Raw genomic sequence first — 26,284 nt, forward strand, 5'->3', positions numbered from 1 at the left:
TGGGTTCATGCCCCACATCAGGCTCTGTGCTGACAGCTCAGAGCCTCGAGCCTGCTTCGGATTCTGTCTCTCTGTCTCTCTCTGTTTCTCTCTCTATGTCCCTCCCCTGTTCATGTCCTGCCTCTGTCTCTCAAAAATAAATAAAAACATTAAAAAATTTTTTTAATAAAATAAACTGTCCATTGAATTAATGGATACATTTTTGAGGAAACTGAGCTCAGAATGTTCAGATATTTAGAAAATAGCAGAAATGAGAATCAAATTAAAGTCTTCTAACCAAGACTAGATTCTTCCATCTTTGTTTTCAAGGGATTTGTTAATATTTTTCAAAAGACTTTTTACAAGTCCATATTCCTTGATTTAGCAATTCCAGTTTTAAAAATTGATCTTAAGAAGTTATCACATAGTTGTACATTGATTATGTATACATATTTCCATTACTATAGAGATACATTCTTTTCTAATATTTATTTATTTTTGAAGGAGAGAGACAGCAATGGGCAGGGGAAGAAGAGACAGAAAGGGAGACACAGAATCCAAGGTGGGCTCCAGGTTCCGAGCTGTCAGTACAGAACCTGACACGGGGCTTGAACTCACAAACCATGAGATCATGACCTGAGCTGAAGTCGGATGCTTAACAGACTGTGCCACCCAGGTGCCCCAACTCAAGAGATACATTCTTTTTTAATATACATATTTTTAATGTTTATTTATTTTTGAGAGAGACAGACAGAGTACAAGCAGGGGAGGGGCAGAGAAAGAGAGGGAGACACAGAATCCGAAACAGGCTCCAGGCTCTGAGCTGTCAGCACAGAGCCCGACGCAGGGCTCGAACCCACGAACTGTGAGATCATGACCTAAGCTGAAGTCAGACGCTATATCCACTGAGCCACTCAGGCACCCAAGAGATACATTTTTAAAAGAATCTTACTGTACTCAAAGGAATTACAATGTATCCGTTCAATGAAATGTTATTAAAGATAAAAAAAAAGTGTATTTGTCAAGAAAAAAGGATATTCAAGATTTAACAAGACACTGTTAAATGAAAGAGGAACAGAGTAGATTACAAAATAATATGTACAGTATGATGTTATGTAGATACACATATATTCCAAGGGAAACAGGAAGGATAAACATCAAAACATTAGTGATAATTTTTTCTAAGTAGTCAGATGTGTGGTGATATTATTTTCTTCTTTATCCTTATGCATGTTTTTTAACTTATTAAAAATATATATGGTATGGATACTATGGGGAAGAAGAAGGGAGAGGCTATTAAAAATCCAGTAAGTTTTTTATCTACCCTGTCTCTTGGTTAAAGGATAGTAACTATAAATTTATTACACAGAAAATATGATTTCTTTTTACTTAGGCACAGCACCGTGATCTTTTCTTTTTCAATGAAAAAATATCAATTTTTAAAAAGGTACTTAATAGCTAAAGAAATATAGGAAGTTGTCAATAGCAACTAGCAATCTATACTTTAATAAAACTTACAGTAGAAACTGCACTGTAATGCTTCCTAAGCCTAATGTATAGTGATACTGCACCTATTACTGTTTTTTAAATCTACAAACAAAATATTACCATCAAACTACTCTTTAATGTTGAGCTTTAAGCAGGGAATAAAATGATCTGTGGAAAATAAAAGGAATCTTCCAAACCCACTCATAATAATGCTTTGTGAGACATCTGCTATGCTTATTCACCTACACCATATGTATCCATGATTTCCATAAAAGCATTAATTATTGGAAATATCTTATTCTCAAATGCACTCATGTATCACATTAAAGGTTTATTTAGCCTAAATTACATTTGAGAGCTTGGTGGCTGTGTAAATGCCTCTGTTAGATTGCTAAAAACATAACCTATCAATATAGCATCTGGCAATGAGCCACTTAATTTAGCTTTAATGTTTTACTAAGAACAATTTATTTGATTTACAACTGTTGCTTACTTTTACATACATATAGCTGTATTGAAATTTCAAGTAAAACAGATTTGCAATTGTAGTTTTTGCATATATTGGAAGATTAAATCACTTCTATTGAGCAAGTAAAAATGTATTTTTAAGGTTTATTAACACAAAAGATGTGGTCCAAAGAAGCAACTTTGCTGGTTTGTTCCTTTACCAACTAATTTAAAAAATAACTATTCATCTGTATCATCTTCTTAAGAGTCAAATACTTCTCATATCTTGAGATAAACTTTTTAATGATAGTATTACCAAAAGCAGGAGCCTTCTCTTTCCCATATTACTGCTTCTCTAGAGAACTTTCCTTCCTGAGATTTTTTAATTCTACATTGACAAACAGTGTGAACAGACTTTTCTTTCATGATTTTCAAGAAACCAGTGGCAAATATCTGCACAAAAAATATTTTTTAAGTCTAATATTAAAAAATTATAGGTAGGAGAAGCCAAGATGGTGGAAGAGCATGGAAGTTTTTTGTGTGTCCCGTGTCCAAGACATACAGCCAGACCAACACTAAACCATCCTGCACACCTAGAAAGCTGATCTGAGGATTAACACAACAATCTGCACAACCTGAACCACAGAATTCAGCAGGTACACAGTGCAGAGAGGTGAACTTGGGGAGAGAGAAGCCGCAGAGGGCAGGGAGCTGCTTTTGCAGGCAGAGAGAGGACGGAGATGGAGGGGAAATATGGGAAAAGCACCTCTCCCCAAAAGCAGCTGGAGACAAAGTGGAAAAGTGGAAACAGCCACAGGGACTGAACTAAAAAGGGAGAAAGGAGAAAGGAGAGGGTTTACATTCCATTAAGACTCTATAAACCGGGGGAGCGCAGAGTCTGAAACTCCACAGCTCCATACCTGGCGGTGCTCTGGTGAGAAGGACAAAATACCAGGAGCTGAGTGAAGTCCAGGGGTCCTCAGGCCACACAGTGAAAGGTGGTTCCCCTGCTGGGGCGGGTAGGGGACATTTAGTAGAGGCTGTGTGGCACCCCCATGGGCAAAGGCTCCAGGGGACCCAAGAGAATAACCAAATTCACTGGTGCTGGGACAAGGTCGTTGAGGGTGAAGTCTGGTGACAGATGAGTGTTGTGATTTTCCATAATCCCTGAAACGCTGCTGCTACAAGATCACATGAAGTTTTTCTGGGGTGGGCTGGCACCCAGCCTCAGTCTCTGGGCATAGGGAGCAGCATGGTCCCACGAACGTTCCTGGGTGCTGCCAGCACCCGGCCATTGCTCGGTGAGACCCTCCCACAGGGGGCAGAACAGGTCAAAGTAGCAGTCCCTCAGACATAAGGGGTTGGGAAAAACAGCCGCATCTGGGATAAAACTCAGGAGGGAGGTGCTGCCTGGCAACTTGACGGCTTGGTCACAGACAGTATAAAAGCAGGGAGTGGATGGAAGCCGGAGACAAAGGACAGGTGTGCGATTACAGACTGGGGAGAACAGAGTTGCGATACTAGAGACTAGGTAGCTAGGTGATGCCATTTTCACCCCTCCTGTGCAGGTACATATACACCTACAAGCACCACAACAATTCACCCCAGTAAGCTAAGTGGCGCCATCTAATGGAGAACAGAGATGCTGCATTAAGCCCCACCCAACTGGGCCAACCTAGCTCTTCAGGAACACCACAAGTCTTTATGCCTGCTTAGTTTATGGACTACAAATGCTTCATAGTTTGACTTCTAGGGGAAAACGATGTAATTTCAATTGTATTTCAGTCTGTTCACTGGTCCATCTATTCAATTTTCTTTTTTTGTTCTTTTTCATTTCTTTTTCTTTTTAATTTTTTTTTAACGTTTATTTATTTTTGAGACAGAGAGAGACAGAGCATGAACGGGGCAGGGTCAGAGAGAGGGAGACACAGAATCTGAAACAGGCTCCAGGCTCTGAGCTGTCTGCACAGAGCCCGACGCGGGGCTCGAACTCACAGACCGCGAGATCATGACCTGAGCCGAAGTCGGCCGCTTAACCGACTGAGCCACCCAGGCGCCCCTCATTTCTTTTTCTTGAATACAGAAAGAGAAAAAGTTTATTTTTACTTTCAATTTTTATTTAAAAAATTTAATTTTATTCTACTATACTTTTTAGTTTTTGTAAGTTTTTCAAATTCTATTTTACTTCCATCATTTCATTTTATTCTATTTCATTGTATTCATTTTTTCAAATTTTCAAACATTTTCCTCCCCCCCTTTTTCTCTAATAAATCCTTTATTTGATTTTTTTTGTGTGTATGCTGTTTATGACTTTTTAATTTTAATTAAAAAAATTTTTTTTACCTCATTAATTCCTTTTCTTCCTTCAAAATGACAAAATGAAGAAATTCACCCCAAAAGAAAGAGCAGGGAGAAATGATAGCCAGGGACTTAACCAACAAGCTATAAGCAAGATGTCTAAACAAGAATTTAGAATGATGATAATGAGAATACTAGCTGGGGTCGAAAACAGATTAGAATCCCTTTCTGCAGAGATAAAAGAAGTAAAAACTAGTCAGGATGAAATAAAAAATGCTATAACTGAGCTGCAATCTCTAATGGATGCCACAGCAGCAAGGATAGATGAGGCAGAGCAGCGAATGAGCGATACAAAGGGCAAACTTATGGAGAATAATGAAGCAGAAAAAAAAAAGGGAGACAAAGTAAAAGAGCATGACTGAAGAATTAGAGAAATCAGTGACTCATTAAAAAGGAACATCAGAATCATTGGGGTCCCAGAAGAGGAAGAGAGAAAAAAAGGGGTAGAAGGGCTATGTGAGTAAATCATAGCAGAAAACTTTCCTAAACTGAGGAAAGACACAGACATCAAAATCCAGGAAGCACAAAGGACTCCCAGTAGTTTCAACAAAAACCAACCATCAACAAGGCATATCATAGTCAAATTCACAAAATACTCAGGCGAGGAAAGAATCATGAAAGCAGCAAAGGAAAAAAAGTCCTTAACCTATAAGGGAAGTCAGATCAGATTTGCAGCAGATCTACTCACAGAAATTTGGCAGGCCAGAAAGAGGTGGCAGGATATATTCAATCTGCTGAAACAGAAAAATATGCAGCCAAGAATTCTTTATCCAGCAAGGCTGTCATTCAAAATAGAAGGAGAAATTAAAAGTTTCCCAGACAAACAAAAAGTAAAGGAATTTGTGACCACTAAACCAGCCCTGCAAGAAATTTTAAGGGGGACTCTCTGAGGGGAGAAAAGAGGAAAGGAGAGGGGAGGGGAAGGGAGGGGAAAGAAAGAAAAGAAAAGAAAGAAAAGAAAAGAGAAAAGAAAAGAAAAGAAAAGAAAAGAAAGAAAGAAAGAAAGAAAGAAAGAAAGAAAGAAAGAAAGAAAAAGAGGAAGGAAGGAAGGAGGAAGGAAGGAAGGAAGGAAGGAAGGAAGGAAGGAAGGAAGGAAAAGAAAAAGAAAGAGAGGAAGGAAGGAAGAAGGAAGGAAGGAAGAAAGGAAGGGAAAGAAAAAGAAAGAAAGAGAATGAAAGAAAGAAAAGAAAGAAAATACATACATACATACATACATACATACATACATACATACCAAAAGCAACACAGACTAGAAAGGACCAGAAATACCACCAGAAACTTCAACTCTACAAGCAACATAATGGCAATAAATTCATGTCTTTCAGTACTCTAAATGCCAATGGACTAAAAGCTCCAATCAAAAGACACAGGGTAGCAGAATGGATAAGAAAACAAGATCCATCTATATGCTGTTTACAAGAGACCCACTTTAGACCTAGAGACACCTTCAGATTGAAAGAAAGGGGATAGAGAACCATCTATCATGTTAATGCTCAACAAAAGAAAGCCAGAGTAGCCATACTTATATCAGACAATCTAGACTTCAAAATAAAGACTAACAAGAGATGAAGAAGGGCATTATATCATAATCAAGGGGTCTATCCACCAAGAAGACTTAACAATTGTAAATATTTATGCTCCAAATGTGGCAACACCCAAATACATAAATCAGTTGATAACAAACATAAATCAATTCATTGGTAGTAATACCATAATAGTAGGGGACTTCAACACCCCCCTTGCAGCAATGGACAGATCATCTGATCAGAAAATAAACAAGGAAACAATGATTTTGAATGACACACTGGACCAAGAAGTTAAAGAGGAAATTAAAAAGTGCATGGAAGCCAATGAAAATGATAACACCACAGCCCAAAACCTCTGGAACACAGCAAAGGCAGTCATGAGATCAACCCCCAAGTTGGGCTCCGCAATGGGCACGAAGCCTGCTTAAGATTCTCTCTCCCTCTGTTCCTCCACTACTTGCATGCACGCAAGCATGCATGTTCTCTCTCCAAAAAAAAAAAAAAAAAAAAAAGTAATAATAAAAAGCTAACGTTCTCTTTACCTCTAGCTTGCCTAGTCACATCTATCTTGTACACTGCTGCCAAAATAATGTTCCAAGAGAACCGTTCTGAATTAGGTTTATCTCTGCTTTACAAACTTGGAAATCATGCCCACAGCCTTTCCTCTAAGAAATAATCAACCTAGACTTTAAAGTCTTCTACAATTTGAGCTCAACCTACCATACTGGTCTTATTTTTCACTACTTTCTTTACATAAACATCATCTTTCTTCAAACTCCACTACTATTTTTCTAAATATATTTTGTCTATTTTCATTTTCTATGCCTGTCCCTCAGGTGTTCTCTCCAAATGATATATTCTTGCCTTCCACTTTAATTCTACCTACAATTCAAAATCTACCTCAAATGCTTACCCCTATGAATGGAGTCTTTTCTGAAGGCCCCTTCAGGTATGAACTCTTCATTCTCTAAACTTTCACTGAAGTCTGTGCATGAAAACTAAAAACACCATTCTTTATGTCATTAATAGAGAATGACCTTGAGGACCTCACATGATCTATACTCGCACATATATAACTAAAACTTATATAGGACAATCTAGAAGGACATGCTTAGCACACATATTCATTCAAAACATACTTACTGACAGAATGATAATTCACATATTGTAAATATCCCAAAGACATTCACGTAAGAATACAAAAATAGGATGGTTATCTTAATAGGTTTTTTTTTTAAAGGAATTTTACCTTTTCAGTTGTAAGAGGTTTTGCAGGCTTTTCTGGTTCCTTTTCTTTCTTTTTCTCTTCCTTTTTTTTTTCCTTTTCTTTCTAAAACATAGACCAAAGTTTTGATAAGTTCACTTTTAAGGAAATGTCAGCTGTTAACACATTTTTTATTTTATTCGTTTCAGTAATTATTTAAGGAAGGATTCAAAAATGACAATATCCAGTGATACTGAAATATAAAAGTAAATACAGCAACTACATACTCTCATTGAGATTACATGTTGATAATACAACATGTTTTAAGAAATTTAAGACAGAGGTGAAAGTATTTAGAACTTCTTCGAAATTTCAGTTTGTTTTAAACAAATGAGACTTTTTTTCAATAAATTCTCACTCCATCTTAGAGATTAGGCTTCCTAATACCAACCATAATGTTGAACTTTGAGCAAGATCACAGATCTTCACACAGATGAAGACATTACAACATGTAAACGTGAGGCAAAAAGGGAAAAAATAATTAAAAAAAATTTTTTTTAATCTTTATTTATGAGAGAAAGAGAGACTGAGCGCAAGCAGAGAAGGGGCAGAGAGAGAGGGAGACACGGAATCTGAAGCAGGCTCCAGGCTCTGAGCTGTCAGCATAGAGCCCGATGTGGGGCTCAAATCCACAAACTGTGAGATCATAACCTGAGCTGAAGTCAGACGCTTAACCAACTGAGCTACCCAGGCACCTATTTAAAACTATCACAAAACAGGAGCGCTTGGGTGGCTCAGTTGGTTAAGGGTCCAACTTCAGCTCAGGTCAAGACCTCACAGTCATTGAGTTCAAGCTCCAAGTCAGGCTCTGTGCTGACCACTCAGAGCCTGGAGCCTGCTTCAGATTCCGTGTCTCCCTCTCTCCCTGCCCTTCGCCTGCTCATGCTCTGTCTCTCTCTCTCTCTCTCAAAAATAAAATAAACATTAAAAATAAATAAAATTATGACAAAATATGTTTAGTCCATTACATAATATGATTTTTAAAAAGACAAATACAATAATAATTTTCTCATTTAAAAAAATGTTAAGGATATCCCTGATAACAGAGCAAACTGACCAGTTAGTGTATTTAACCCAATCCAGCCTAGGTAAAATGTAATGCTACTATGATGTACACAACCTGCATTTCCAAGAAGGATAAAACAGGATATAATATTAAAACTTAAGGGCCCCAAACTCGCCAAAAAAGGAAAATGAAATAAAAGAATAAACAGTGATTCGGGGTGCCTGGGTCAGTCAGTTAAGAGTCTGACTCTTGATTTCGACTCATGGCATGATCTCACGGTTCATGGGTTTGAGCCCCAAGTCTGGCTCTGTGCTGACAGTACACAGCCTGCTTGGGATTCCCTCTCTCCCTCTCTCTCTCTCTGCCCCTCCCCAACTCTCGAGCACTCTCTCAAAATAAATAAATAAACTTTAAAATAAAGATCAAACAACGAGCGTTCATAAGGCATTTAAAGGGAAGAGATATCTAGAAACCTGTAACTGAATCGCAACAAATGAGTATTAGTTAGTATCTTAGTTTCCTTTCAGTAAATGGTTAAAGATACACTGATGAGCCTCAAGAAAGGCAGAGTAAGAAGCACATAAGCACATTTAGTCAAAATGCCTATGGGCCTGTTTGTACCTGTGCCTTTAAAATGGTATTTGAACCACCTCTCTCAACAGCAGAATTTTTACTATTTGTAATTGAGAAAATACTGGCAATTCCTAGGCTATAACATAAGGGTTTAATAAAAGTTCCTATGGGCCAGACACTGTGATAAGCACCTTATTTTCTAATTTAATTTAATCAATAAGTGTCTGAAAAGAATGTCCTTATAATCATTTTACAAATGAAGAACAAAAATTAGGAAAGGGATAAAGCCACACAGCTCATCAGCAGGAGGACCTAGGGAAGACCCCAACTCTCAAGTCACTATTCATTGCCATCCAGTGGAGCACTGGTACTTAGTACTATTCTTCCATAGAACAATGGTTAATATTTCCTGAACCCTTACTATGTGTGAGGCAGTGTTTTTACTCATTTAATCCTTCCAACAATTCTATGAGGTGAGTAACCTTATTCCCGTTAATAAGTGAAGAATAAATGAAATATGCAAAAATCCTTTATCTATTATGAAATGTTTGGTGAAGAAAGCAATTAGTGATTGTCACTAATATGTTGGGAATGAATTATTCTATAAATTCACAAGATTGTTAATTTCTCAAGGAAGGCACAATCAAAAGAGTGGAGAAGCAGCTTGTCTTTCTAATCACTATGACTGGTAAGCACATACGAAATCACCAAAACTGAATTAGATTATTTACCTATGTTTAATAAAGAGAGAGCACAATTCAGTTCTCTTTAACCCTGGAATTTCAGCTGCTAAAATATGGCTGTTATCCAATCTGATTCCAGCAGGGGTATTATGACACAAGCTTTGAAGCAACATTAAAAACATGGGCTCTAAATCCAGATCATATAGTTTGATCCACAAATGACTCCCATCTCTAGAATCAAAAGCTGCTAAAAGATCAAAGAGTACTGTGAGAACCTAATTTGTTTTAAACTATTTTCTCAGCAAGAACAAAGTACCGCAGTGTTTGGTATTATAAAATAGTTCCTGAAACTTGGTTGCTATATGTACAAATGATACAGTGAAACAGACTTTCTGTGTAAAAATAACTGAAATAAATGTTCAGTTCCTAGAAGGTAAAGATAAGCACACAGTGGGTTCATTATACTCAAATGACACTTGAGTGATTTAATCAAAGATACGGTCTTCAAAAACTTTTATTATGTACTCCTACCTTAAAAAGTTGCAAGCATATATACTCTACCATATGTATATATTTATTTACAAAGTATATATAGCACTATATTATGCACATTATAAAACACACATAAAAGAAATGTTGAAAGTATAACAAAAAAAGCACAAATAGGCATAAATAAACTGCCCTGGGGTTCTCTCTAATATCTAATGCTATTGACATTAGACTTTGGAAACTACTGAATTAGACCAATGCCCTTTTTTAAAATTGAGGTATAATTTACATATAACATTAATTTCTGGTGTACAACATAATGATTCAATATTTACATGCACTGTGAATTGATCATTACTAGAAGTCTAGTTTCCTCCTGTCACCATATAAAGTTACATAAATGAAATACAGTACTGTTGCTCTAGTTACCATTCTATACATTGCTACCCATAAATTACTTACTTTATAACTGAAAGTTTATATCTCTTGATCTTCTCCAATGCCCCCCCCCAACCCCAACTCTGGCAACCACCAATATACTCTTTCCATCTATAAGTTTTGTTTTTGTTCTTTCTTTTGCTTTTTAGATTTCACATATAGATGAAATTATATGGTATTCGTCTTACTCTGCCTGACTTATTTTACTTAGCATAATACCATAAAGATTCATCCATGTTGTCACAAATGGCAAGATTTCATTTTTCATATGCCTGAATTGTGTCTGTTATATATATATAAACCACATTTTTCTTTTTTTTTTATTTTGAAGAGCATATGCGGATCAGGGAAAGAGCAGAGAGAGAGAGAATCTTAAGCAGGCTCCACACTCAGTGTGGAGCCCAACACAGGGCTCAATACTAAAATCGTGGGATCAGGACAGGAGCCAAAATCAAGAATTGGGACACTCAACCAACTGATCCACTCAGGCACCCCTTAACAACATCTTCTTTAACCATTCATCCACAGATGGACACTTTGGTTGTTTCCGTATCTTGGTTATTGTGAATAATACTTCAATAATCATATCTTTTCAAATTAGTGTTTTCAGTTTCTTCAGATATCCAGAAGTAGAATTGCTAGATTTACGACAGTTTTATTTTTAGTTTTTTGAGGAACCGACACACTATTTTCCAGAATGGCTACACAAATTTACATTCTCACTAACAGGGCATAATAGATGCTTTTTCTCTATGCCCTAACATTTGTAAATTTTTTGCCTTTTTGATAATAGCCATTCTAACAATGCTATCTCACTGTGGTTTTGATTTGCAGTTCCCTGATGATTAGTGATGCTGGACATCTTTTCATGTGCTAGTGGGTCATGTGTATGTTTTCTTTGGAAAAATGTACATTTTTATGGGATTTTTTTCTTGTTATTGAATTGGGTGAGTTCCTTACATACTTTGAATATTAACCCCTTATTACATATATGGTTTCCAAATATCTTCTCACATCCAATAGGCTGCCTTTTCCTTTCACTGACAGTTTCCTTTCTTGTTCAACACCTTCTTAGTTAGATGTAGTACCCTTTATTTTTGATTTGTTGCCCTACCTTTTGAAGTAAGATGCAAAAAAAAAAAAAACCAAAAAACCAAAAACCATCACTAAGACTGATCTCAGGGAACTTAAATGCCTATGTTTTCTTCTAGTAGTTTTATGATTTCAAATCTTGCATTCAAGTCTTTAATCCATACTGAATAAATTTTTGTATACAGAATAAGATACTGGTCCAGTTTTTCCAAACCATTTATTGAAGGCATTGTGCTTTCTCTATTGATATTCTTGCCTCCTTGGGGATAAATTAATTGACGATATATATGCAGGTTTATTTCTGTGCTGTCTATTCCGTTGCAGCAATCTAGGTATCTGCTTTTATGCCAATATCATACTGTTTTGATGTTCATACCTTTGTAATATAGTTTGAAATATGAGGCCTTCAGCTTTGTTCCTGTTTCTCAAGATTCCTTTGGCTACTCAGGATTTTTTGTGGTTCCATACAAATTTCAGAAATATTCGGAGAAGATGGCGGCGTAGGAGGACTCTGGGCTCACCGCGTCCTGCTGATCACTTAGATTCCACCCACACCTGCCTAAATAACCTAGAAAACCACCAGAAGACTAGGAGAACGGATTCTCCGGAGCCAAGTGTAGACAAGACCCATGGAGGAGGGTAGGAAGGGCAGAGAGGCAGTGCGCGCCCCACGGACTGGAGGGAGGGAGCCGGGGCAGAGGGGCAGCCTGCTGGCAAAGCAGAGCCCCCGAGTCTGCCTTGCAAAAGCAGAAGGGTCAGACGGAATGTGTTTTGACAACAAGCAGGACTTACCATCTGGAAGTTTTTAAGTTAACAGCTCTGCTCGGAGAGCGGGAGGACTACAGGACAACGGGAGGGAGAGGTGTTGAACCTCGGACGACAGAGCTCAGCTTGGCGGGGAACAAAGGTGTTTGCCAGTGCCATCTCCCTCGCCCATCCCCAGCCAAAATCCCAAAGGGAACCAGTTCCTGTCAGGGAACTTGCTGGCAGTGCACAAACACCCAACACTGTGCTTCTGTGGATCCATCCTTCCGAGAGGTCTGCCTCCCTCCCGGTGCCACAGGGCCCCTCCCCAAGCGGATCTCCGAAGGAAAAGCGAGCTGAGCCTGCCCCTCCCGCCCCTGCATACCTTGCCGATCCACCCCAGCTAATATGCCAGATCCCCAGCACCACAAGCCTGGCAGTGTGCAAGTAACCCAGGCAGGGGCCACACCACCCCACAATGAATCCCGCACAAAGGGAGAGGGGAGAGGGGAAGAGAAGGTACACACCAGTCTGACTGTGGCCCCAGCGGTGGGCTGGGGGCAGACATCAGGTCTGACTGTGGCCCCGCCCACCAACACAAGTTATTCAAGACAGCACAGGGGAAGTGCCCTGCAGTTCCACACCACTCCAGGGACTATCCATAATGACGAAACGGAAGAATTCCCCTCAAAAGAAACTCCAGGAAGTAGCGACAGCTAACGAACTGACCAGAAACTATTTAAACACTATAACAGAAAGTGAATTTAAAATAATAGTCATAAAATTAATTGCTGGGCTTTAAAACAGTATAAAGGACAGCAGAGAATCTATTGCTACAGAGATCAAGGGACAAAGAAACAGCCAGGAGGAGCTAAAAGATGCTATAAATAAGCTGCAAAATAAAATGGAGGTAACCACAACTCAGATTGAAGAGGCAGAGGAGAGAATAGGTGAACTAGAAGATAAAATTATGGAAAATGAGGAAGCTGAGAAAAAAAAAGAGAGATAAAAAAATCCAGGAGTATAAGGGGAAAATAAGAGAACGAAGTAATGCACTAAACACAAATACTCTATGCATAATTGGTATTCCAGAGGAGGAAGAGAGAGGGAAAGGTGCTGAAGGTGTACTGGAAGAAATCATAGCTGAGAACTTCCCTGATCTGGGGAAGGAAAAAGGCATTGAAATCCAAGAGGCACAGACAACTCCCTTCAGACGTAACTTGAATCAATCTTCTGCATGACATATCATAGTGAAACTGGCACAATACAAGGATAAAGAGAAAATTCTGAAAGCAGCTAGGGATGAACATGCTCTAACATATAAAGGGAGACTGATAAGACTTGTGATGGATCTCTCTACTGAAATTTGGCAGGCCAGAAAGGAATGGCAGGAAATCTTCAATGTGCTGAACAGAAAAAATATGCAGCTGAGAATCCTTTATCCAGCAAAGCTATCATTCAGAATAGAAGGAGAGATAAAGGTCTTCCCAAACAAACAAAAACTGAAGGAATTCGTCACCACTAAACCAGCCGTACAAGAGATCCTAAGGGGGATCCTGTGAGACCAAGTACCAGAGACATCGCTACAAGCATGAAACATACAGACATCACAATGACTCTAAACCCGTATCTTTCTATAATAACACTGAATGTAAATGGACTAAATGTGCCAACCAAAAGACATAGGGTATCAGAATGGATAAAAAAACAAGACCCATCTGTTTGCTGTCTACAAGAGACTCATTTTAGACTTGAGGACACCTTCAGATTGAAAGTGAGGGGATGGAGAACTATCCATCATGCTACTGGAAGTCAAAAGAAAGCTGGAGTAGCCATACTCATATCAGACAAACTAGATTTTAAATTAAAGGCTGTAACAAGAGATGAAGAAGGGCATTATATGATAATTACAGGATCTATCCATCAGGAAGAGCTAACAATTATAAATGTCTATGCGCCAAATAAGGGAGCCCCCAAATATAGAAAACAATTACTCACAAACATAAGCAACCTTATTGATAAGAATGTGGTAACTGCAGGGGACTTTAATACTCCACTTACAACAATGGACAGATCATCTAGACACACGGTCAATAAAGAAACAAGGGCCCTGAATGAGACATTGGATCAGGTGGGCTTGACAGATATATTTAGAACTCTGCATCCCAAAGCAACAGAATATACTTTCTTCTCGAGTGCACATGGAACATTCTCCAAGATAGATCATATACTGGGTCACAAAACAGCCCTTCATAAGTATACAAGAATTGAGATCATACCATGCATACTTTCAGACCACAATGCTATGAAGCTTGAAATCAACCACAGGAAAAAGTCTGGAAAACTTCCAAAAGCACTGGAGGTTAAAGAACACCCTACTAAAGAATGAATGGGTCAACCAGACAATTAGAGAATAAATCAAAAAATATACGGAAACAAACGAAAATGAAAATACAACAATCCAAATGCTTTGGGATGCAGCGAAGGCAGTCCTGAGAGGAAAATACATTGCATCCAGGCCTATCTCAAGAAACAAGAAAAATCCCAAATACAAAATCTAACAGCACACCTAAAGGAAATACAAGCAGAACAGCAAAGACACCCCAAACCCAGCAGAAGAGAAATAATAAAGATCAGAGCAGAAATAAACAATATAGAATCTAAAAAAACTATAGAGCAGATCAATGAAACCAAGAGTTATTTTTTTGTAAAAATACAGAAAATTGATAAACCTCTAGCCATGCTTCTCAAAAAGAAAAGGGAGATGACCCAAATAGATAAAATCATGAATGAAAATGGAATTATTACAACCAATCCCTCAGAAATACAAGCAATTATCAGGGAATACTATGAAAAATTATATGCCAACAAACTGGACAACCTGGAAGAAATGGACAAATTCCTAAACACCCACACACTTCCTAAACTCAAACAGGAGGAAATAGAAAGCTTGAATAGACCCATAACCAGTGAAGAAATTGAATCAGTTATCAAAAATTTCCCAACAAATAAGAATCCAGGACCAGATGGCTTCCCAGGGGAGTTCTACCAGACATTTAAAGCAGAGATAATACCCATCCTTCTCAAGCTGTTCCAAAAAATAGAAAGAGAAGGAAAACTTCCAGACTCATTCTATGAAGCCAGTATTACTTTGATTCCTAAACCAGACAGAGACCCAGTAAAAAAAGAGAACCAGAGGCCAATATCCCTGATGAATATGGATGCAAAAATTCTCAATAACATACTAGCAAGTCGAATTCAACAGCATATAAAAAGAATTATTCACCATGATCAAGTGGGATTTATTCCTGGGATGCAGGGCTGGTTCAACATTTGCAAATCAATCAATGTGATACATCACATTAATAAAAGAAAAGAAAAGAACCATATGATCCTGTCAATCAATGCAGATAAAAGCATTTGACAAAATTCAGCATCCTTTCTTTTTTTTTTTTTTTAAAAAAATTTTTTTTTCAACGTTTATTTATTTTTGGGACAGAGAGAGACAGAGCATGAACGGGGGAGGGGCAGAGAGAGAGGGAGACACAGAATCGGAAACAGGCTCCAGGCTCCGAGCCATCAGCCCAGAGCCTGACGCGGGGCTCGAACTCCCTGACCGCGAGATCGTGACCTGGCTGAAGTCGGACGCTTAACCGACTGCGCCACCCAGGCGCCCCTCAGCATCCTTTCTTAATAAAAACCCTCGAGAAAGTCGGGATAGAAGGAACATACTTAAAGATCATAAAAGCCATTTATGAAAAGCCCACAGCTAGTATCATCCTCAATGGGGAAAAACTGAGGGCTCTTTCCCTGAGATCAGGAACACGACAGGGATGTCCACTCTCACCGCTGTCGTTTAACATAGTCTTGGAAGTTCTAGCATCAGCAATCAGACAACAAAAGGAAATCAAAGCCATCAAAATTGGCAAAGATGAAGTTAAGCTTTCACTTTTTGCAGATGACATATTATACGTGGAAAATCCGATAGACTCCACCAAAAGTCTGCTAGAACTGATACATGAATTCAGCAAAGTTGCAGGATACAAAATCAATGTATAGAAATCAGCTGCATTCTTATAATGAAGCAACAGAATAATAATGAATAATGAATAACAGAATAATAATGAATAATAATGAAGCAACAGAAAGACAAATAAAGAAAACTGATCCCATTCACAACTGCACCAAGAAGCATAAAATACCTAGGAATAAACCTAACCAAACATGTAAAATATCTGTATGCTGAAAACTATAGAAAACTTATGAAGGAAATTGAAGAAGATATAAAGAAATGGAAACACATTCCGTGCTCATGGGTTGGAAGAATAAATATTGTTAAAATGTCAATACTACCCAAAGCTAGCTACACATTCAATGCAATCCTAATCAAAATTGCACCATCATTCTTCTCGAAGCTGGATCAAGCAATCCTAAAATTCTTATGGAACCACAAAAGGCCCCGAATAGCCAAAGTAATTTTGAAGAAGACTAAAGCAGGAGGCATCACAATCCCAGACTTTAGCCTCTACTACAAAGCTGTAATCGTCAAGACAGCATGGTATTGGCACAAAAACAGACACACAGACCAATGGAATAGAATAGAAACCCCAGAACTAGACCCACACAAGTATGGCCAACTAATCTTTGACAAAGCGGGAAAGAATATCCAATGGAAAAAAGACAGCCTCTTTAACAAATGGTGCTGGGAGAACTGGACAGCAACATGCAGAAGAATGAAACTAGACCACTTTCTTACACCATTCACAAAAACAAACTCAAAATGGATAAAGGACCTGAATGTGAGACAGGACCATCAAAACCCTAGAGGAGAAAGCAGGAAAAGACCTCTCTCACCTCAGCCGCAGCAATTTCTTACTTGACCCATCCCCAAAGGCAAGGGAATTAAAAGCAAAAAATGAACTATTGGGAAGAAATGGGCAGAAAACATGAATAGACACTTCTCTAAAGAAGACATCCAGATGGCCAACAGGCACATGAAAAGATGCTCAATGTCGCTCCTCATCAGGGAAATACAAATCAAAACCACACTCAGATATCACCTCATGCCAGTCAGAGTGGCCAAAATGAACAAATCAGGAGACTACAGATGTTGGAGAGGATGTGGAGAAACGGGAACCCTCTTGCACTGTTGGTGGGAATGCAAACTGGTGCGGCCGCTCTGGAAAACAGTGTGGAGGTTCCTCAAAAAATTAAAAGTAGACCTACCCTATGACCCAGCAGTAGCACTGCTAGGAATTTGCCCAAGGAATACAGGAGTACTGATGCATAGGGGCACTTGCACCCCAATGTTTATAGCAGCACTCTCAACAAAAGCCAAATTATGGAAAGAGCCTAAATGTCCATCAACTGATGATTGGATAAAGAAATTGTGGTTTATATACACAATGGAGTACTACGTGGCAATGAGAAAGAATGAAATATGGCCCTTTGTAGCAACGTGGATGGACCTGGAGAGTGTGATGCTAAGTGAAATAAGCCACACAGAGAAAGACAGATACCATATGTTTCACTCTTATGTGAATCCTGAGAAACCCATGGGGGAGGGGAAGGAAAAAAAAAAAAAAAAGGAGGTTAGAGTGGGAGAAAGCCAAAGCATAAGAGACTCTTAAAAACTGAGAACAAACTGAGGGTTGATGGGGGGTGGGAGGGAGGTGAGTGAGGGTGGGTGATGGGTATTGAAGAAGGCATCTTTTGGGATGAGCACTGGGTGTTGTATGGAAACCAATTTGACAACAAACTTCATATATTAAGAAAAAAAGCCAAATTTCAGAAATGTTCATTCTATTTCTATGAAAAATGTGACTGCGATTTTGATAAGGATTGCACTGAAACCTATAAATTGCTTTGTATAATACAGACATTTAAACAATACCAATTCTTTCAATCTATGAGCATATAATCCTTTCCATTTACTTGTGTCTTCTTCTGTTTCTTTCATCAGTATCTGTACTTTCCAATGTAAAGGTCTTCCACTGCCTCAGTTAAATTTATTCCCAGGTATTTTATCATTTTTGATGCAATTGTAAATGAGATTGGTTTCTTAATTTCTTTTTGTTAGTGCACAAAAACAACAGATTTTTGTATACTGATTTTGCATCCTGCAAGTTTACTGAAGTTGTTTCTTAGTTCTGACAGCTTTTTGGTGGAATCTTTAGGGTTTTATATATAAAATTTTATCCACAAATAATGACAACTTTACTTCTTTCTAATTTGGATGCCTTTTATATCTTTTTCTTGCCTAACTACCTAACTAATACTATGCTGAGTAGAAGTGGTGAGAGTGGGCACTCTTGTCTTCTTCCTGATATTAGAGAAAAAACTCTTAGCTTCTCATTGTTGAGTATGATGTTACCTTTTGGTTTGTCATACATGGCCTTTATTATGTTGAGGTACATTCCCTCCATACTTGCTTTGTTGAGAGTTTTTACCATAAATGGATTTTGAATTTGTTAAATCCTTTTTCTGCATCTGTTGAGATGATCATGATTTTTATCCTTAATTTGTTACACATGGTAGATCATATTGACTGATTTGAGGATGTTGAACCATCCTTATATCCCTCCCATAAACGCCATTTGATCATGGTGTATGATCTTTTTAATGCTTTGTTGAATTAGGTTTGCTAACATTTTGTTGAAGTTTTTTTTTTCATATGTGTTCATCAGGGTATTGGCCTGTAATTTTCTTTCTTTTTTTTTTTTTTTGTGGTATGCTTCTCTGGTTTTGGTATTAGGGTAATACTGGCCTCATGAAATTAACTGGGAAACATTCTCCACTCTTCAATTTTTTTGGAAGAGTTTGAGGTACAATTTACCAGTGAAGCCATCTCATCCTGGAATTTTGTTGGTTGGGAGGTTTTTGATTATGGATTCAAACTCCTTGTTACTAAATGGTCTATTCGGATTTTCTATTTCTTCATGATTCATTCCTAATAGATTCTATATTTCTAGGAATTTTATCCATTTCTTTCAGGATGTCCAATCTGTTGGAACAGAATTGTTCATAGCAGTCTCTTATAATCTTTTGTATTATCTTTGGTATCAGTTGTTACTTCCCTTCTTTCATTTCTGATTTTATTTATTTCTCTTTTTTTCTTCCTTGATGAGTCTGGCTAAAGGATTATCAATTTCATTTATTTTTTGAAATAACCAGTTCTGAGTTTCATTGATCTTTTCCTTTTCCTTTTATTCTATATTTTCTTTTTTGCAGTCCAATCTTTATTATTTCATTCCTTCTACCAACTCTGAGCTTCATTTGTTCCCCTTCATCTAGTTCCTTTGGGTATGAAGTTAGATTGTTTATTTGGGATTTTTCTTACTTCTTAAGGTAGGTTTGTATCACTATGAACTTCCCTCTTAGAACTGCTTTTCCAGGGATGAGCAGTGGGTGTTGTATGGAAACCAATTTGACAATAAATTTCATTAAAAAAAAAAAAAAAAAAGAACAGCTTTTCCTGAATCCCACAGATTTTGCTATGCTTCATTTTCATTTCTCTCAAGGTATTTTTTAATTTATCTTTTGATTTCCTCACAGATTCACTGGCTGTTCAGTATTGTGTTGTCTAATCTCCATATATTTGTGCTTTTCTCAATTTTCATTTTGTGATTTATTTCTAGTTTCATACCATTGTGGTATAAAAAATGCTTGGTATTCAATCTTCTTTTTTTTTTTTTTTAATTTTTTTTTTCAACGTTTTTTATTTATTTTTGGGACAGAGAGAGACAGAGCATAAACGGGGGAGGGGCAGAGAGAGAGGGAGACACAGAATCGGAAACAGGCTCCAGGCTCTGAGCCATCAGCCCAGAGCCCGACGCGGGGCTCGAACTCACGGACCGCGAGATCGTGACCTGGCTGAAGTCGGACGCTTAACCGACTGCGCCACCCAGGCGCCCCTCTTCAATCTTCTTAAACTGAGAATTTTTCATGGTCTGAAATATGATCTATACTGAAATATGTTCCACATGCTCTTGAGAAGAATGTGTATTCTGCTACTTTTGGATGGAATGTTCTGTGTTTATCTAATAAATATATCTGGTCTAACGTGCTGTTTAAGGACAATGCTTCCTTATGGACTTTTTTTCTGGATGATCCATGTAATGATATAAGTAAGGTATTAAAGTCCACTACTATTATTGTATTGCTGTCAATCTCTACTTTTAGGTCTGTTAATATTTGTTTTATATACTTAGGTGCTCCTATGTTGCATACATAAATATTTACAAATATTGTAACTTCCTGCTACACTGTTCCATTTACCATTATTTAATGCCCTTGTCTTTTTTCATTCTGTTTTAAAGTCTGTTTTGTCTGAGTATAGCCCTCTCTGCTTTCTTTTGGTTTCCATTTGTACGAAACATCTTTTTCCATCCTTTCACTATGTATCCCTATATCTAAAATGAATCTCTTATAGGTTGCATATAGACAGATCTTGATTTTTCATCCATTCAGCCACCTTGAATGGGACTTTTGATTGCAACATTTAGTCCACTTACATTTACATTTATTATTAATAGGCATATTCTTATTCCCATTTTGTTAACTGCTTCCTGGTTGTTTTTGCAATTCTCCGTTCCTTTCTTCTTCTCCTCTTGCTCTCTCTACTTGTGGTTTGAAGGCATTTTTTAGTGTTATACTTGGATTCCTTTCTATTTTGTCAGTATTAGTTTTTGATTTCTGGTTACCAATGAGTTCATATATAACAATCTTACATATATAGCAGTCTATATTACATGGATGGTCACTTACATGTGAACACATTCTAAAAGCACTAAATTTTTCTCCCACCTACACATTTTACAAATATGATGTCATGTTTTACATCTTTTTATTTTGTGTATCCCTTGGCTAATTTTTATAAATATAACTGATTATAATCCTTTTCTGTTTTAATCTCTATACTTGCTTTATAAGTGATTAACTCACTACTTTTTACTATGTTTGTTTTACCTATGAAATGTTTTCCTAATTTTCTTCTAGTTATGGCCTTTTCCTTCCACTTAAGGAGTTCCCTTTAACATTTCTCATAAGGCTGATTTAGTGGTGGTAAACTCCTTTAACCTTTGTTTATCTGGGAAAATCTTTAGGGTTTCCTTCAATTCTGAGTAATAACCTAGCTGGGTAGAGTATTGTTAGCTGTAAGTTGTTTTCTTTCATGCTTGAATATATCATGTCACTCCCTTCTGGTCTACAAACTTTCTGCTGAGAAATTAGTTGACAGTCTTATGGGTATTCTGTTGTATATAACTAACTGCTTTTCTCTTGCTGGTTTGAAGTTCCTACCTTTAACATTTGCCATTTTAATTACTATGTGTTTTGGTGTGAACCTCTTCAGGTTCATCTTCCTTGGGGCTCTCTGTGTTCCATGGACCTGGATGTCTGTTTGCTTCCCCAGATTTGGTAAGTTTTCAGCTATTATTTCTTCAAATAAGTTTTCTGCCTCTTCTCTAACTCTTCTCCTTTGAATTTAGTATGCTTGATGTTGTCCTAGAGGCTCCTTCACTTATCCTGGGTGTTTTGGGGTTTTTTTGGTTTTTTTTAATGTTTATTTAGTTTTGAGAGAGAACGCATACATGAGTGCAGGGGAGGAGCAGAGAGACAGGGAGACAGTGGATCTGAAGCAGGCTCTGTGCTGACAGCAGAGAGCCCAATGTGGGGCTTGAACTCATAAACTGTGAGATCATGACCTGAGGCAAAGCCAGATGCTTAACTCATTGAGCCACCCAGACACCCCCATGTATCCTCATATTTTAAATTCTTTTTTCTTCTTGCCATTCAGCTTGAATGATTTCCACTACCCTGTCCTGCAGCTTACTGATCTGTTCTGCATCCTCTAATCTGCTGCTGATTCTCCAGTACAGTATTCTTCAGTTCTAAATCTTTTTTGTAGTTCTATCTTTTTAATGAAATGTCTCAGTGAGTTCATGCATTTTTCTTTCCAGTTTAGTGATCATCTTTATGACTATTACTTTGAACTCCATTAGGCAGATAGCTTAACTCCTTTTTGTTTAGCTCTTTTTGAGGTTTTGTCTTATTCTTTCATTCAGAACATATTCCTCTGTTCAATTTGTCTGATTCTCTGTGTCTGTTTTTATATATTAGTAAGGTCAGCTACATTTCTGTCTTGAAGGTAGTGGCCTTATGTAGAAAGTATCTTTTGGGGCCCAGAAACACAAGCTTCCCAGTCACTAGAACCAGGTGGTTCAGGGGTATCCTCTGTGTGGCTGCATGTACCCCCCTGTTGTGCCTGGGTCATGAATGCTAGGAGCACACTGGTGGGTGGGACTGGCTGTAATGCCTGGCTGTTACTGCTATGGGCACAGTGGAGGGGTAGAGTCAGCCTCCAGCCTGGTTGGCTAAGAGGCCTGGCTGTGGTTGCTGCAGGTATGCTGGTAGGTGCAGTTAATACCCAGGGTGGCTGCTGTAAAGCCTAGCGACAACTGTTGCAGCCATGCTGGTGGGCAGGGCTGTCCCCTATTCTATGGGGCATGAGTTACTATGGAGCATGAGTTACTATGGGGCATGAGTTACTTGGCTGGGTGTCAATCCCAGCCAAGGCTTCCCCCTGGGTGGGAGTGGGAGGGTTGAAGGTGCTTCTAGTGGGGCACTGGTCCTGACTGAGGCTGCCTGCCAAGATGTGGTAGGATGGTAACCACTGGAAGGATGCCTGCAGGGATATATATGTCAGGCTACAGGGGAACCTGAAGGTGAAATGAGTGTTTGCTAGCAAGGGTGATGGAGAGTGTCAGAATAAGTATCTGACAGCTAAAGGAAAGCAAGAAAATGGTGCCCTCCAGTGCTTCTCTGGCTGGAGAAATTTCCTACAGATCCCTGCCCCTCTGGCACAGGCACTAAAATTAGTCAATCTCCTTCATGTATGTTCCAGGCACTTTTCAAACTGCTGTCTCTATGCTGGGTCTCCAAGTAAGTGAAACTGTTCACAGGCCCTTTAAAAACAGAGTCTCCATTCTCCATAGCCCTCTAGCCCTCACACAGTTAAGCCCCACTGATTTGAAAAGCTAGATATTATAGGGATTCAACTTCCTGGTGCTGATCCCTGGGGCAAAGGATGCCCAGTATGGGGCTTAACCCCTCCCTCCCCCCTCACATATCAGTGAGAACCCTGGTACCTTGATATCCCCCCCAACTTCTGCATTACTGCACTGAGGGCGGGGGGAGTTTGTTTTCCAATCTAACTATGTCCCTGTCTTTCTTACTCTTTTGACAAGTCTTTTACAGATATCTTTAGTTGTATAATAGCCATTATGCTAGTATTCAGGTCATTCTCAGAGAGTTGCTTTATATGTAGATCCAGCCTTCGTGTTTCCATGGGAGATGAGCTCAGGATCTTCCTACTCCACCATCTTCCCATGAGTCTATCTTTAGGTTTTAACAGTTTAATTTAACAGTTTAATTTAACATTTTAATTCCTATGTGTTGCCAGAGATCTCTTGGGCTTAGACTTTTACTTGGAACTCCCTGGGCTTCCTGAATCTGTATGGGTAGTTTTCCTCCCAAGTTTAGGAAGGTTTTCAGCTATTATTTCTCCAAATAAGTTTTCTGTCCCTTTAGCTCTCCTCTTTCTGTGACCTTCAAAATGTGACTGTTATTCGGTGGTGAGGGTAACTGATGTTGTCCCATAAGGCCTTTAAGTTATTTTCATTTAAAAAAACATTTCTTTTTGCTGCTTTTGGCCAAGTTCCACTGTCTTGTCTGCCAGGTCACTGATCCTTGATCCATTCTTCTGCTTTACCCTATTCTGTTGTTGATTCCCTCTAGTATATTTTTTAGTTAAGTTATTGTACTCTTCAGCTTTGTGACTTCCTTTTTTCCTACTTACTTCAAGTTTTAATTAAAATTCTAGTTAGTTAACATACAGTGTAATTGGCTTAGTGAGTAGAATTTATTATTTCATCACTTATATACAACATGCAGTGCTCATCACAACAACTATATTCCTTAATACCCATCACCCATCTAGCCCATCCCCTGACTTCCCTTCTATCAACCCTAAGTATGTTCTCTATAAACCATTAAGAGTCTCTTATGGTTTGCCACTCTCTCTTTTTTTCCCCTCTTTCCCCTATGTTCATCTGTCTTGTTTCTTACATTCTACATATGACTGGAATCATATGGTATTTGTCTTTCTCTGACAGACTTGTTTCACTTAGCATAATACATTCTAGCTCCATTTACATCATTGCAAATGGCAAGATTTTATTCATTTTGATGGCTGAGTAATATTCCAGTGTGTGTGTGTGTGTGTGTGTGTGTGTGTGTGTGTGTGTATACACAAGATACCTTCTTTATCCATTCAACAGTTGATGGACATTTGGGCTCTGTCCATAATTAGGTTATTGTTGGTATGTTGCTATAAACATCAGGGTGCACGCGCTCCTTCAAATCTGTATTTTTGTATCCTTTGGGTAAATACCTACTACCGCAATTGCTGGGTTGTATGACAGTTCTATTTTTAACTTTCTGAGGAACCTTCATAATGTTTTCCAAAGGGGCTGCACCAGTTTGCATTCCCACCAACAATGCAAGATGGTTCCCCTTTCTCTGAATCCTTGACAACATCTGTTGCTTCCTGTGTTGTTAACAACACCTTCCTGGATATCTTTGGAAAAAAGTTGACTCGTGTCTTCTGCCCATTTCTTAACTGGATTGTCTGTTTCTTTGGTGTTGAGTTTGGTAAGTTCTTCATACATTTTGAATACTAACCCTTTATCAGATACGTCATTTGCAAATATCTTCTCCCATTCTGTAGGCTACCTTTTAATTGACTGTTTCCTTCGTTGTGTGAAGCTTTTTATCTTGATAAAACGCCAAGAGTTCATGTTTGCTTTTGTTTCCCTTGCCTTCAGCAACATGTCTATTAAGAAACTGCTGCAGCTGAGGTCAAAGAGGTTGCTGCCTGTGTTCTCTTCTAGGAGTTTGATGGTTTCCTGTCTCACATGTAGGTCTTTCATCCATTTTGAGTTTATTTTTGTGAATGGTGTAATAAAGTGGTCCAGTTTCATTTTTCTGCATGTCACTGTCCAGTTTTCCCAACACCCTTTGTTGAACAAACTGTCTTTTTTCCATTGGATATTCTTTCCTGCTTTGTTGAAAATGAGTTGGCCAGATAGTTGTGGGTCCATTTCTGGGTTTTCTATTCTACTCCACTGATCTATGTGTCTATTTTTTGTGCCAGTCCATACTGTCTTGATGACTATAGCTTTGTAATATAGCTTGAAGTCGGAATTGTAATGCCTCCAGCTCTGCTTTTCTTTTTCAAGATTGATTTTGTCTATTTGGGGTCTCCTGTAGTCCCATACAAATTTTAGGATTGTGTGTTCCATCTCTGTGAAAAATGTTGGTGGTATTTTGATGGGGATTACATTAAATGTGCAGATTGCTTTGGGTAGTACAGACATTTTAACAATGTTTGTTCTTCTAATCCATGAGCATGGAAGGTTTTTCCATTTCTTTGTGTCTTCTTCAATTTCATTCATAAGTGTTCTACAGTTTTCAGAGTACAGATCTTTTTACCTCTTTGATTAGGTTTATTGTTAGGTATCTTATGGTTTTTGGTGCAATTGTAAATAGGACTGATTCCTTGATTTCTCTTTCTACTGCTTCATTATTGGTATATAGAAATGCAACCAATTTCTGTATGTTGATTTTGTATCCTTGTGTCTTTGCAGACTTCATGTATTAGTTCTAGCAACTTTTTGGTGGTCTTTCAGAATTTTTACATAGAGTATCATGTCATCTGTGAATAGTGAAAGTTTGACTTCTTCCTTGCCGATGTGGATGGATTTTCTTTCTTTCTGTTGTCTAACTGCTGCGGCTAGCACTTCCAATACCATGTTAAATGACAATGGTGACAGTGGAAATCCCTGTCTTGTTCCTGACCACAGAGGAAAAGTTCTCAGTTTTTCCCCATTGAGAATGATATTAGCTGTGGGTCTTTTGTATACAGCCTTTATGATATTGAGGTATGTTTTCTCTATCTCTACTTTGTTGAGAGTTTTTATCAAGAATGGATGCTGTATTTTGTCAAATGCTTTTTCTGTATCTATCGAGAGGATCATATGGTTCTTATTTTTTTTTTTTTTTTTTTTTACTAATGTGGTGTACCATACTGACTGATTTGTGAATACTGAACCATCCTTGCAGACCAGGAATAAATCAC

The 26,284-nt window shown here is 38.2% G+C and overlaps 1 protein-coding gene across 5 annotated transcripts in view; it reads right to left on the bottom strand.

Moving 5' to 3' along the window:
• Window positions 1-26,284, bottom strand: part of SMAP1 (small ArfGAP 1) — a 190,165-nt gene that overhangs the window by 66,666 nt on the left and 97,215 nt on the right. For all 5 annotated transcript variants that reach the window (XM_047103213.1, XM_047103208.1, XM_047103211.1 and 2 more), the window contains one exon: window positions 7,048-7,128. In XM_047103213.1, the coding sequence (XP_046959169.1) occupies window positions 7,048-7,128 (81 nt within the window). The remainder of the gene's footprint in view (window positions 1-7,047; window positions 7,129-26,284) is intronic.

This window comes from Lynx rufus, unplaced genomic scaffold (genome assembly GCF_022079265.1).
Source record: "Lynx rufus isolate CCGP_SWC_20201006 ecotype Redwood Valley unplaced genomic scaffold, mLynRuf1.p SCAF_6, whole genome shotgun sequence".
Taxonomy (NCBI): Eukaryota; Metazoa; Chordata; class Mammalia; order Carnivora; family Felidae; genus Lynx; species Lynx rufus.